This window comes from Halyomorpha halys, unplaced genomic scaffold (genome assembly GCF_000696795.3).
Source record: "Halyomorpha halys isolate HHAL.00 unplaced genomic scaffold, Hhal_1.1 Scaffold582.1, whole genome shotgun sequence".
NCBI classification, from domain to species: Eukaryota; Metazoa; Arthropoda; class Insecta; order Hemiptera; family Pentatomidae; genus Halyomorpha; species Halyomorpha halys.
This window is the reverse complement of record NW_027115659.1, coordinates 789,547-804,353: the sequence shown is the minus strand read 5'-3', so window position 1 is coordinate 804,353 and position 14,807 is coordinate 789,547. Positions and strand designations below refer to the sequence as shown.

The 14,807-nt window shown below is 28.3% G+C and overlaps 1 protein-coding gene across 10 annotated transcripts in view; it reads left to right on the top strand.

The window, feature by feature from the left end:
• Dys (Dystrophin) overlaps positions 1-14,807 on the top strand; it is a 349,452-nt gene that overhangs the window by 279,904 nt on the left and 54,741 nt on the right. For all 10 annotated transcript variants that reach the window (XM_067052674.1, XM_067052673.1, XM_067052668.1 and 7 more), the window contains 3 exons: positions 2,644-2,788; positions 4,374-4,497; positions 9,016-9,155. In XM_067052674.1, coding sequence (XP_066908775.1) covers positions 2,644-2,788; positions 4,374-4,497; positions 9,016-9,155 — 409 coding nt within the window. The remainder of the gene's footprint in view (positions 1-2,643; positions 2,789-4,373; positions 4,498-9,015; positions 9,156-14,807) is intronic.

Below are 14,807 nucleotides of genomic sequence, written 5' to 3'. Positions count from 1 at the left end.
TAATAAATAAAATAATAAATAATTAAATTAAAAAATAAATAAAATTTAACGAATATTAGCAAAATTAAATCAAGTATAAATGGCGTTGATGACCAATGAAGTTTGGCACCACTAAACAAACAAACTAACAGAAACAAGAGTTTGAATCGAAAATACGAGACCGACCTATCTCTGGCGTTTGCCTGTGTATTTTTTTTATTTTTTCTGGCTTAAAAATGTTAAATAGTTACAAAAAATCTTAATATTTTTGTTTAATATGAAATGATTTAATCTTAAAATCTGTTAGAAAATCAATGCTGTCATGTCCACTCTATTCATTAAAACAAAATATTGTAAATTTACTTTCTCACTACCGAAGCTTTGTCTCTGGAGTAAGGAATGTAGGAAGTGAAAATTTAAAAAAATTAACCTCAGAATCGAAAATATTAACTTGAATTTTACATTCTAAATATCTTTTTCGTGCCTCTTCCTAAAAAATAAGATTATTAGTACATACAAACATAATGCATGAAATTTAATATGTATACTAGTGCGTCATTCAAACCAAAATTTATACGATATTTGGAATAACGTCTAAATATCTTTTTATTTTTTTTCAAAGCCTCTTTATTTTTCATTTAATATCGTATAAATTTTGGTTCCTTATCTGTCTGTGTTCAAATCCATGTGAGAGGATTAACACCTGCTACCGTTTATCCGAATTGGATGAAAATTTCGAGGATAGTGTGGTTAGTATAAATTTGATTGTATCAGATCCATTTAACTAACGCATGCACAAACGTATTTATCAATACATAAACAAAACTAGTGGCATAAAGTCAGAGAAGAATCAGGAATTAGTTTAAAATTTGTCTATCAATTTTATCAAATTTCATCCTCTACTTTTGATTATACATGATCAAACGTATTTCTCTTGATACACTTATATTTTGAATATGACCCGTCTGATTTGACCCAAAATTGGAGAGAAATTGAGAATTAAACATTGGTAAATATGGTAATTATATACATAATAGAAATGGAGAGAAAACTATACTGACTTCTATGTTTAGAAAATTTTAGTTGTTTGGTTAGTTATATTTTAATTTTATAGTTTTATTACTGATAATATGATCGGTTCAGGTTGGATCGGTTGGATGACATGACCTTCAGATAAACCTAGTTAGCAAAGCAAGCTTACCTTATTATTACAGACTAGCTGTCGAATCGACATTAAAATCGAATTGAGATATCGATCAGTTATGCCTGGTTGCGCTGTTAGATTGAGTTCTAGGGCCGCGTATGGAGGGTGAGATCTGAGGCGTTATGAACTTTCAACAAAACTTCTTCTCAACTTACGTACAGACGGCTGTCATTTAAATTTACTTATTTATAAATCATAAAATGATAGTAAAACCATGAATTTTAGAGACAAATGTTATAAACTGGTTACCTTTATATTGTTTCAAAATTAAAGCCGCATGCATCTGAAGGTGCCTGATTGTGGTAAATCAGTTAATTGATGAACTGAAACTTGAAAGAATTATTGTTTTGGAATTTCGTTAACATTCATTATTTTTAAAATATCTACGTTTGCAATATGTTTGTATAAGACTCTGGTGGAACAACGTTTCTAGTGTTTAATTTTTTTAATATGAATAAACTGTCTGGGGTGTTTCATTATTGCGAAATTTGAAATTGATATTTTGATTTTGAAGATGGAGATTTGAAACTGCAATAAATAAATATATAATACTATTACTGTCTATATAAAAACCTAGAAAATAATAATTAGTTGATTAATTTTATATTGAAAGTTCTCATTTATGTGCCAGAGCACACTTACCCTAAAGAAATTACTTAAGTGCATTAATAACTTACATTCTTACATTTTTTTTATTAATTTAAACAAATTTTACTTATTTACATTTGGAAAAACATCACGGATGGGGTATGCTCTTCAAAAGCTCTTCAAAAGCAGCACTGGTTCAAATCCGATCTGGGCGGGTTGACTTTTATTTTATGGCAGACCCTCACAATAAATCTCGACTTTTCTACTACACCTAGAATAGCTTGATAGGTAGGATAGAATATCACATCTTTCCCAACCTGATTTAGAGAACTTAAGGAGGTCCAATCATAAAAGAAAAAACTGTTAGTGGTAGTGCAAACCTTAATTTTAAAAATATTTTAATTTAGAACTATGCAAATTCGAGAATCATGCATTTTACAAGAGACTATGCAACAGAAACTGTTGGCAGGGTTATCCTGAACTGACACTGTGTAATGTGTGTAAAATTCGAGAATCATGCATTTTACAAGAGACTATGCAACAGAAACTGTTGGCAGGGTTATCCTGAACTGACACTGTGTAATGTCTCCCTACTTTCTAACCTATGCTAAAATCTTTTATGTCACCAACCTCAACATTTTGAAACCTCATTTTAAGTTCAACTGATAGTTTGTCATCATTTAATTTCTATTTTAATGATATGTGATCTAAGCCTACTACTATCTTCATTCTCTGATAGCCGCATTCATACTCTTCCTATAATCTGTTCTGTTTGTACTTGATTGATAAAGTTATATAATTTTAATATTTTTTCATATATGCTATCTTTTTAAACATAGCATATAATTAAATGACAATTTTTTTCTTTTTAGGAACCGCCTGGAAAGCAACGCAGAACATTGGAACGCTCTGCTACTGTCCCTCAGAGAGTTGATTGAATGGGTGATTCGCAAGGACACAGAGCTATCCAGCCTATCGGTGATGAGTGCTGACATCAACTCACTCATCAAGCTACAGGTTTTTTCTTTTTTTAATCTTTGAGAAGTAATAACATTGCCAACTCCTAGTTATAAGACAATCTTATTACAATTTAATCTATTAATTGACCATATTGTAGGTTTGTTTTTACAGTGGCACATTTGAGAAAAAAGGTTTTGGTTTTTACATATTCTGTACATTATACCATCGACTGAAAATACTTTGTGACAACCTTACTAGCTTTGGGAGATTTTGTTGGACTACTCCAGAAGAGAAAGTAATCCCAATCTACAGTGCTATCTTTGGAATATGTCCAATTCAAAATAAGATCAGACCTTTTTTTTCTGATGTGCCACTATGAAAGCATAGTAGTGATATAATGTTTATAAAAGTATTATTGTTGCATTAAGATTTAAAAATAATGATTCTAATTAGATTATAGTAATGTGAACCCTTCGACCCATGTAGGGTATGTAGGTTCAGTACTATGTACTGTTTTTAGAACAACGGTTGTACAAGGAGATGATTTTTTTCCAGATCACACTTAACTGCCAGATTTTTCCCCAATTGAGGGTACCCACTTTATGAGGCTGGGTAGACCTCAGGAAGGCTCCTAACCCACAGGGTTGACTCATGCCTACAGTGTTACAAAAAACAATTATTAGCCCAGCCTGTGTATACTTTTTTTATTTAAACAATGCTTAATGTTATATTTAGTTATTTCTAAAAAAATATTATTTTCCCTTAAAATCCATTTGTTTATCATCTTTGTTTGAAATTAACTAAACTATTTTAACTTTAAACATCTCAAAGAAATATTTCATTGTATGTTTCTACTAGTGTACAAATTTACTAACAATAAATCTATTTAGAATTATCTGTGATGAATGATATTTAAATGCTCATTTTTAATTAAAACAAATTAGTATTCATTGTGCCTCAGCTCTGGGCTATAACTTCTTATATACTTAGTCGGGAGTGCATTTAAGGTGTTAAACGTTCGCCAAGGCCTTATTAAAATACAGCAGAGGGCTTACTGGAGTTTTCTCTTTTAGTAGGATTAGTATTAATTATTCTTACATTATCTTCTAACAACACCTTTCTTGTATAAGTAAATACTCTAATGAAGAATTCTCTTAACATTATAAAATTCATTTGTATACTTATTGTGGAGCTTTTTATATTATTATATATTTTTTTTTATTTATCTGTTTTTTATTTATTTAGTTTTTTTATTCCAAAATGAATAAATGAAAAATGTGTTTGTTTAGAAAATATCTTTACTTTCATATTGTATCATTCAATACGTTATATATATAGTCTTGAAGAAAACTTTGATTAATATTTCTTTAAAAATATAAATGTAAAAAGTAAAAATAATCATATTCTGTTAAATATTAATCAAAAAGATTTTTTAAAAAAATATTTTGAACCTCTTATTTTTACACATCTATTTCAATTTTTTGTGTAACATTTCGGTCTTTTCTATTGAACATTTTCCAAAATTTTAAATAAAATAGATATGTATTAAATAATATTGTGATAAATTTTTATTATTATAGTTTTATTTTTAAATACTGTGGGCTTAGCATGGTTAAAATGGTTATTTTTTTTTTAATTTCAGGATGACCATAGAGCTTTCAGAAGGCAGCTTGAGGATAAGAAACCAGTTATCGAAAGCAATTTGCTTTCAGGACGTCAGTATGTTGCCAACGAGCCTCCGCTTTCAGATACCAGTGATACTGAAGGTAACTATACTAAAATATTAAGCTCTTTAGAAATGTAGAGCAGCCAATAGTTTGGTACACTGCACTTTTTGTCACCCTCATTAGATTATTCGATTCATGGACAGCCAAATCTCAATCCATTTACATCTCTTTCTAGATTTCTCAGTTTCATCTCAGGATGACCTATATCGCAGCATCATGTGTTTTTTCTGGTTATTTTTCCTGGAGACTCCTATTTCTTTCTGCCAGTATTTGTTTTAAATCTCAATACTGCCAAAATAATTAGCAAGCAGATATTGATCAGTATATTAAACCTTCTGTTTGTTTTTTTTGTTTCCATACTTCTGTATTGATTTTAATGTTACCAAAAATTGAATGTAATTCAGTTTTATCTCTTGAAATAATCTACCATATTTTTCACTGATCATAATTTAAAAAATCAGTTATATCCTATAAAATAAAGCTTTTATATCATATTAAGTTATGAATTTTGTGAGACCTTGGTTAAAGTATATAAAAAACAGACAAGTGAAACTTATTTTTTATTGTGTGCTAACATTTCGAACTCAGTTGTAGAACTTCATCAGGTCTGTTAGTGCTAAAAGAGGTCATTGTTCAATTTCTGAATTAATAGAACTCGCAGACCTTATTGTCATATTATCCATTATAACTGATTGTATTATCAATAGGTATCTATTATATCTACGGTCAATCACATCTACCATTATAAGTTTAGCTTATCATCAAAATAAATAATAATTTTTCATAATGTTTAATTAATTTAACACTGTTGCTAGGAAAGCAGTAATTAATTTAAGGGGATGAGACAGTTAAGCGGATGGGAGGTTTCACCTACTTTTTTAATGTAAGAACAATGAAGAATTTACGTGTAACGAAAAACTAAATGTTCAGTGCATAAAGTAAAAAAGATGTTAAAAAGAATTATGGAAAATTTAAATCTCAGTTTTTATTCAAAATTACAGTTTATATTTTTTGATAATATAATCATTTGTTTCATGATAGAAGAATGAATAGCTACAATTTTTGGATATAAAAGAAAATATTTATTGAAATGATGAGTTTACAATAAAAAAAAGAGTGTACTAACTTATTTTCTAATCTAAAATGGTGCTTATATATTTGATAATATAATGTTATCTTTTTGTGGCTGATCAGCCTTTGTTCCCAAGTATAAATCGAAGAAAAATATGTAAGTTTGAATGAAACTTCACTTTAAGATTAAAGTGATTGTAACTTTGAATTTGCGTGCTTCAATTGATTTGAATTTGTCAAAATGTAGCTGATGTCAAATGTCAAAGCTTCACATTAATTTACAACATCTTCATAATGTAACAGGTTATTAACCAAACTCATGATTCTTTATTTAAATACTAATTATTTATAAATTACTGCTGTATAGTGAACAGTTGGTTCAGCTTTATATACTTGATCAATATCTATATTTTTTTATTAGTTTAGTTTGTTAGGTTATCAATCAATTATCACATTGTAATAGAATGTAAACTAAGTCATTTACTTTTTAATCCTTGAAGAAATTTTGTTGAACCTCCCTTACTAATTGAGAATAATGCCTTGTAATTCGAGGAGTTAGTTATAATTATAATTAATTTAAAACATCAGTGTTTTTTTTATATTGTTGTAACGAAATGCACAGATTTTATATATACTCTGCTTTACTGGCTAATTGATTATTTATTGCTATTATAAATTATTTTGGATGGTATTATGGGTTTGATTAGGACAACAAATGTTTTGTCAAATTTGTCTGTGGTATATTGCTGACCACCTAATTTAAAATAACTTTCAGTCTCCATATTCTTTCTAATGCGCATAGGATTTCTGCTCTAGCTTATGTTCTCTACTAATTGCTAATTAATCTTATAAGCAAGTATGTTTTATTAGATATAGATGTTATAATTTATTGTTCAAACTTTTATAAAAGTTTTGTACAATCATTTATGAATAAATCCATCAGCATTATTTGAACCTTTGACAATACACAATAGCTTCAGAAACAACAGACCTTGTTTCTTCCATAATGTTGTTAGTGTGTGGATTTTTAAGTCGTAATATATAAATCAAAAACAAATAAAATTTAAATTCCTGGCTGATTTTTTGGCTACTTTCTTAATATATAAGTTTAGAAAGCTTTCTATTCATAAAAAATAAATCTTAAAATTCCCTCCAAATAAACCAAAAATGTTTACAATTTCAACATCAAAGAATAAATTTGATTAATTCTGTGTCTATTTGTTGTCAAATGTGTATTTGGGTATAATCATTGGACCCATTAATTTGATTTTTAATTAATTTTGAGAGATATTATTGATATATTCAAATATATATTAGATCAGCTTCTTTTTATTAATTTTATTTATTAGGATTTATTCCTGCCACTCATTTTCTGGTTTACTTATTCCTGTAATAAAATCTGGGCTATTTGTTAAATCCTGTTTTTGGAATCAGCTCATGGCTGGTTTTTTTTTATCGATATGAAGTAATGATAATTTATAATTTTACTAGCAGGGCTAGCAATTGAATTGAACCCTATTGAAATTGATCACAATTGAAAGTTTAATATCAGCTGTTTTATTTCGTTAAAATTAATCATTGAGGTACACTTTATTTTTATGTTTGGGTTATGCCTAGTGGACCTATATGTGCAATAAGGAACCAACCTACATTTCTTTTTTATTATATTTTATAAGCTATATCAACATTTTTTTTTTTATTTCATGACAAAGTCCAAGGCTCAATCATTATCTATTATTGATATATACAATAGTGTTAAAGTTAATCATATTGAAATATAATTATTAACAAATTGAAATCTATTTAAATTCATAAATATTTAATTTAGAATATTTTTTATAAATGTAAAATTATTTCTAGTTTTTCTCAAATGTTTGGTAAAACAGTATTACCTGTATCATCTAAAAGTCATCAAAGTTGAGATTCCTGTTAAAGCTTTAAATTGAATGTGTTCTACCAACCGAAGGATATCACACTTGCCTCTCAGAAACACATTTGTCAAACTTTGTCAGTTCACGACTTAGAGCTTACATTCCTCTACTGACATTTAACAACATTTTTCCTAAATGTATTTCTTCTGTATAATATTTCATGTAGGATGTTTCAATCTAATAATTAAACAATTATATTCAATTTTGAAAAAAGTTATAAAATCTATTACATTTTTAATAATTAAATTCATTGTTTGAAGTGCGTAATTACTGTTTTTATTTTTAAGGAAATAATATAATATTATAATTTTAAAATCATTTCTTACATCTTTATTTCTTAATTAATTTTGAATCATTAACCCATCAATAGTGCTGATTCATACATTTTTACCATATTTCACATAGTTTCTTCTGAATGGTTGTTGTTAAATTTATTTTCTTTATATTTAAATATTTTTCTGTTGATTGAATTAATCTCATCTACATTTATTTGGTTTCAGATAACTTAAATTCAGTTCCATTGAATAAACACGTTTTGTTTGATCTCTGTTTTCATTTATTACTAAATTTTTATATTCTGTTATTAGTCAGGTTCACTTATTTGTTAGTGAAACATAACTATTTTTTTCATAGGCTGATCTTTGTTGCTTTATATTAATTTTAGTATTAAGATTTTTGATTTATATATTCTATTTTCTAAAATATTTCTCAAATTCATTGCTATTGTATTAAACTTACTTGGGGATGTTATTTTTTTTCTTTCATAGTAAACCCTACAAAGGAGATATTAATTTATGAATTTGCAACCACTAAATTAATTTATAAATGAATACAAAACCATTATTAACTTTTAATAAGTTAATAATTTTGAAATAAACTTAACTCTAAACTAAATTAACTTTTATGTTAACCCTGCAAAATAGTTTTGTTTATGGACTATATTCATATTAGACTTTAAATTAAAATAATATTATATAAAAAAAAAAACTATAAATTCAACAAAAGTAAAATTAATTGAAATGATGGTAACAGCAATAGTTTTAATTTCAACACAAAAAGTTCTTTACTTTATGTTCAATTGAGGGTTTATTCTACCTTATGGTGTATGTCATTGGTGAACCAAAAACAAGGAAAAAAGGCAGGGGATTTTTTTCAGCTGCTGATTGCATTAGGAGTATTAATTCTTCTTGCCTGGGCAGAGTCCCTGTGCCACATTAGTGGGAGTTTTATTACACTATATATTCTTTTAATTTTTTATGTACTTAATTGCCTTCAAACAATTCACTTTATATATATATTTTAAAATATATTTTAAGGACTATAATTGAATATTTTATAGTTAGTTACCTCTAACATAACTATATCTGTTCTTTCATGATCAAATACTTTTTTTTTGCATCAATTTCTATTGGTTGCAACTATTAACTACTTAAGATAACTCCTTGACAGGATTTTCTTCTAACTACTGGGTTTCTTGCTTAATGACTTCCTTAAAGTGATTAATTGTTTTAGATTTTAATATTTTCTAAAATATAATCAATATTTTTCTTTCTAGGTGAAGCCCGTTATGGTAATGCAGAAGCCCGGGAACTCACTAGATGTATTCGACGTGAAGTGAATAAGCTGTCTGACAAGTGGAATGCCCTCATTGACAGATCAGCCAGGTGGCATGACACCCTTGATGACACACTTACGGTAAGTCATAATTTAATGATACTTTCTATATACCATTTAAGGTCAAAATTAAGGCGGAGAAATATAGAAGGCTATTTTCCCAGGAAAGTTGCAGTTTAGGAATAGGCAGTATAGTAAAGAAAAAATATTTTAACTTACACACAAAATATTTTTCTTTACTTAAATTTGATTAATTGAATAACGATATTCTTTCATTTATGGAAATCCAATAAATGTTAATGAAGATAAATTTGGTTAATATATGTTTGTTTAATATTTCTTATACTTCATATTGAATATATAGTAAACTAAAAAAAATTAATTTAACAATTTTATTTCATAAACTCTATAAATTTCTTTTTAAAAGTCAGTTAATTTTTATTTACTCCAGCCAGTTGTTTTTAATATAGTCTTTTTTTAACTGTTAGATTTACTTTAATTTCTGTAAATATCTTAGAACGAAATTTATTCATATGTATTTTTGGTATTGTATCTCAACTCTTCTTATTTTAAAACTGCTGTTATGAAGTATTTATAAACTATACTTTAAAATTAGAAGTCAAATAAATTATTTTATATATACTGTATTTAAGTATTATTTTTAGAGAATCAAATTCAAAAACAATTCTTGTTATTTATATATCCAGCTCTCGTAAAAGACCAATTTTATTGTTTTTCAAAAATTATATTATCCTATATTGAATAGAAATTATTCAAAAAATTAATTACATCAATTTTTGGTACGTTATATGATTATAGCTTGATCTATTTGAGTAATATCATAATGGGAAATATATTTGAATCTTTCAAGTGAAAATTCATCCTACTGAGCTTTTTAATAAAAACACATATTGATTTTTTATAATAATTGATTATTATTGAGTTGTTAGTAATACAAATGAATCATTTTCAAGGTTGACCGAATGTTAATTTATAAATAGAAGTTTATTATAAGTGATCAGTTTACCGAATATGGGGCAAAGACCACTAAATATTGTAAAAATCAATTAAGGTTTTTTTATGAAAAACTCCATAAGAAGAATTCTCACCTAAACATTCAAATACATGTAACAAAAAACTTCTTAGTTATTTATTAAAAATAATTGGACTTAATCCTGTGAATTTCATTTATATTTATTGGCTTCTCAATACATTCTGCACTATCAAACTGTTGTCAATGCTACAATAGTCAATATTCAACGATACTGGAGCGAAAGACACCAGTAACGAATAAGTTAGCAGGCTTAAGTTCTCCAATGAGATAGTTCTCCCTTATTCAAGTTAAGGTGACTTCAACCAGCACTTAACCTTATCAAAAAATCATCTTTTATAAACAGTGTTAGCTCCTTGACTGACAGTGTACTTCGTTCTGTTTCATTCCTATTGTAACTTACATTTTTTTTTTTCTTTTTAAATGTCGAAACTATAATATAATTCCTGGAATAAAATTAATTAATTAATTTGAGTTGATAATGTTCATCAATACTGATTTCTAAAATGATATCATACCTGTCTTACAAGAGCATGAAGTAAATCTCCAACAATTATCGAGCTAATATGATTCTTTGATCGTTAATTAAATGATAATTATTTCAAATCATTTTTATTGAAAAATTGGTATTGGTTTCCCATAATAAAAAAAATTAACATTTTATAGTTATTAGTTCAATTTTTAGATTTAGTTATAGTAAAGATATGTAAAATAAGTATTATTATTTAATCATTAATTTTGTTTGATAAAACCATTCTGATTTTTTATAATGATTTGTGTTTGGTTAGGTTACTAGGCTACCTTCAACTACAGAAGTAAGCAAATGGAAAGGGATCAAACTAGTTTTGATATTAGAACTTTATGAATGAGCGAGTTAATTTTAGTTTAGATATTTTCTCTTATGAGTTAGAACTATACTTAGTTCATGAAAATAATTTATTTAAAAAGTAATATTTTTTAACACTTTGAAGTGCTTCCCCAAGTGCCAATACTTACCAACACGTCCATTCGTACGACTCCCAAGTATGACAGAAGTTAATGAGGATCCAGTATTATGAAGTCTTCCCTCAGCTATATTTATTTAATTTCCTAAGAGGATTTTGAAGTGTCCAAGATTAACCGGTGAAGTTCAAATGCAGATCCATTAGTTCAAATTTGAAGAATATAAATTCCTATAAAAATATTGAGGCCAGTTGTTCAAATTTTTCTGTTGATATTTCTTTAGGCGCTTTCTGCTCCTGCTCTATCAATAGTCTATATGTCGATGCTGGCAAGCCTCCACTTGATCTACGAAGACAACTTGATCTCATTTACTTTTTTAAAATCATCTCAGCTATAAACCATGTTATCAATGAGTTGCTTCCAAATATACAGAATCTAAACCAGCAACAAATCAACTTAACAAAGAGAACACCGTTTACAGTCAGTGTAACAGCTCAGTTTAAACATAGAATTACCTACTTTGCAAGAGACTGTAATTCCATCATCTTATCCTTGGGAACTTCCATCCCCTAAATTTTGTCTTTCCCTTTCAAGGCTACCTAAAAACAACACTCCGCTATATCGGTATAAATATGAGTTTCTTAGACCGATAGGGCAGCAAAAGTAACGATTTCTGAGGGAATTCCATATCGCGAAGTGCCTGTTGATGATTTCATTGTCCTCATTAAGCAGTGGATTAAATTGGAATGGAGACAAATATGGGAAAATGTTTCCGATAACAAATTAAGGGAAATCAGATGGACGTCTCCCCTTGGATATCATCTACTAGAAATGTGCGCAGAGAGGGGGTGATTTTGACGGGCCTTCGAATAGGTCATACGCGTCTGACCCATGGTTACCTTATGGCCCACGAACCTTGCCAATTATGCCAAACTTGCGGAACAGAACTTACAGTTAAACACATTTTGATTGAATGCCGAGCTAAATCCCTCAAGCCCTCAAATCTTTATATGATATACCAGATGATCTCCATTCCATCTTGCAGGATAACAAACAGACCATAGATAGACTTTTTGAGTTTCTACATCATTCCAAACTCTACCATAAAATTTAATCAAATTTTACCTCAGATCCCCATGCTGTAATAGTTTCACATTTCAATATAATCGTAGCAATGAATCCGGACCCTCTCCCCCATGCATGGGTACATCCCGAAAGTTTTAAATTACAAGTATAGTCTTCGCTATTTAGGAAATTAAGACAATAATGACCCATACGTGGTTGTTGTCTTAAATACTTAAAAAAAAAAAAAGGTTACTTTCATTTTTATCTTTTAATTAACTTCCCACAACGGTCACGTTCATTGGATGCATTATAAACACACATTGACAGTTTTACGACTGCTGTGGTCAGTAGCTATCGAAAGAATTTATCGTGAAAAAAGAAGATATTGGTTTTTTTATAGCACTAGTTGTAAAAGTGGAATTCCAACAAACACGAATGGAATTGTCGGCTCGCGATCCCCAGAGACCAGAGACCGGGGTTTTGGAGTTCTTTAGTTTGTGGCTGTTGGATTTGGTTCCTCTACCTGTTATATCATCTGATACATATCAAATTTTTCATCTAATCTGACTACTTTAGAGATCAATAAAGTTCTTGACTATAAATGCAGGTACATTTAGTTAAATATAAAAATATTAGATTTTTTCAAAGGTTATTTTTTTGTTCTGGTGCCACTGTCGTCTCTATATTTTCCCCTCAATAATGGTGTTGAAGTAGATTTATAATAAAAATTTACTGTTGTTAGTTTGGAATAGCTTTTATTGTTTGTTAAAAAAATTTCCGTTTATTTTTATTTTTTAATTTCTTTTCTTAAAAGCTGAAGGTTGGTAATAAAATGGAATGAAATACAAAAAAAAAAGTGTCCATTTATTAATCTCCATCGGTTTTAAGTTATAACACATTTGTTTTTATTTAAATTATTTCATTTGACTAATAGAGTAGTAGATTTGTCTAGAGCTAGAGGTAGTGGATAGTAACTATTTATTATATCTCTAAACTATTGAGTTGTTTATTATTCGATTCCACTTTATTTTCTAACTAACGCATTGTTATTAGCCACCTTCATATCTTAATAAATAACCTCTTCGTATTGTTATAGGTATCTGATATCTTTTTGATCTACCAACTTCAATATCCCTTCGAAATTAAACTAGATTCTCCGAGTTGAAAATACGTTTCATTAGATATTTCACAAAAGCGGTGATTCCTTTTGACGCTTTCCCGTATGATAGTTGATTATTAAAATAACCGACTCGTCCTTAATGACTAAAAATAAATCGATGTGATATTTCGCTGAATCGATACCAACCTCTATTGCTTGTTTCACTCTATACGGAACTTCAACGTCAAGAAACACCATTATAAAGTTAAGATATTCTTAAGTACATTGTAAGTAGGATGCTTCATATAGATTGACGTTTCTCGTAAAGTTTTATCGAATATATTGATGGGTTTTTGATATAATGTTGATAATGTCAAGAACAAACTTTTTCGAATGCTTCATTATACGAAGTTATATATGAATAAAGAATTGCTGAAATATTTACATCAGTATTTAGGGACCAATAATACTTTGATATCCTTATTTTCAAAGGAAGAAATGATCTTTTACCTTGTTGCATCAACCTTTATTTTTTTTAATATAATTATCAGTCGCTAACCTAGCTATTTAGCAAAAATCTGTATCTGGTGAATCAAGTTTGTTAAATAGCGTCTAAATATAATAAGTTTTAAATATTCTGTTACGAGTCTACATGTATTGATTAATTAATAATATATTCATATAAACTACGAGTATATTTATTAAAAATTTGTTTATTTTTAATCTGTTAAGGGAGCTTATTTCTACTGTTGTTTAAATATTTAGCAAATTAATTGTATAGATTGTATAGTGTGTATGCTTTCATAAACTTTGATTGGCTCGTGACTATAGCGGCAGCGGTTCGAATCCGGCCGGAGGATTGACTTTTATTTCACCTTCCTCACCATGGTGTTGGAATAGGGTGGTCCCTGTAAATAACCTCCCGTATGTTAAAAATGACCAGGAAGGAGGTCATATAAATAAAAATGCTGGTTTACTTGAATGAATTATTAAAATAGAAATGTAAAGAACGGTCATTTTTTTTTAACATAAATATTTTTATTGGATTCAGATAGGTTAAAAAGAGTTTTTTTGTTTATTTCCTTTAATACGCAAACTTCCTGCAAAAATTCATGATATTTTTAGCTGATTTCAAGTAACATAAATACACGTTTAAAGTTTCTAAGACTTTGGATAGCGTTCAAATTGATAAACTAAAAGCCATATTTAATAAACACTTTAAATAATGAAAAAAAAAATGGCAGACATTATCAGGATGGCTATGGAATCAATTGTTCCAAGATCAATCTAAATCTGAGGGGATAGCTGAAATCGATTGTTTATCGACTGATTTAACATGGAATAACCCTCTTTTCAGTTTTGGCATTTCAATTTTAATTTTTATACATCTTATTGGGTTGTAGTGAAATTATTCTTTCTGGTTTAATGTCCTTTATTTGGACATCATTAGTTGAATCACAAGGTTTGGGGGATATCGTCCCGTCTTCTTTTAAGTTTTTTATATTGCACTTGCAAGTTTTTCATTCCCCACTAGTCCAATGTTTATTATCTAATAGTAAACTAATAATGATATATA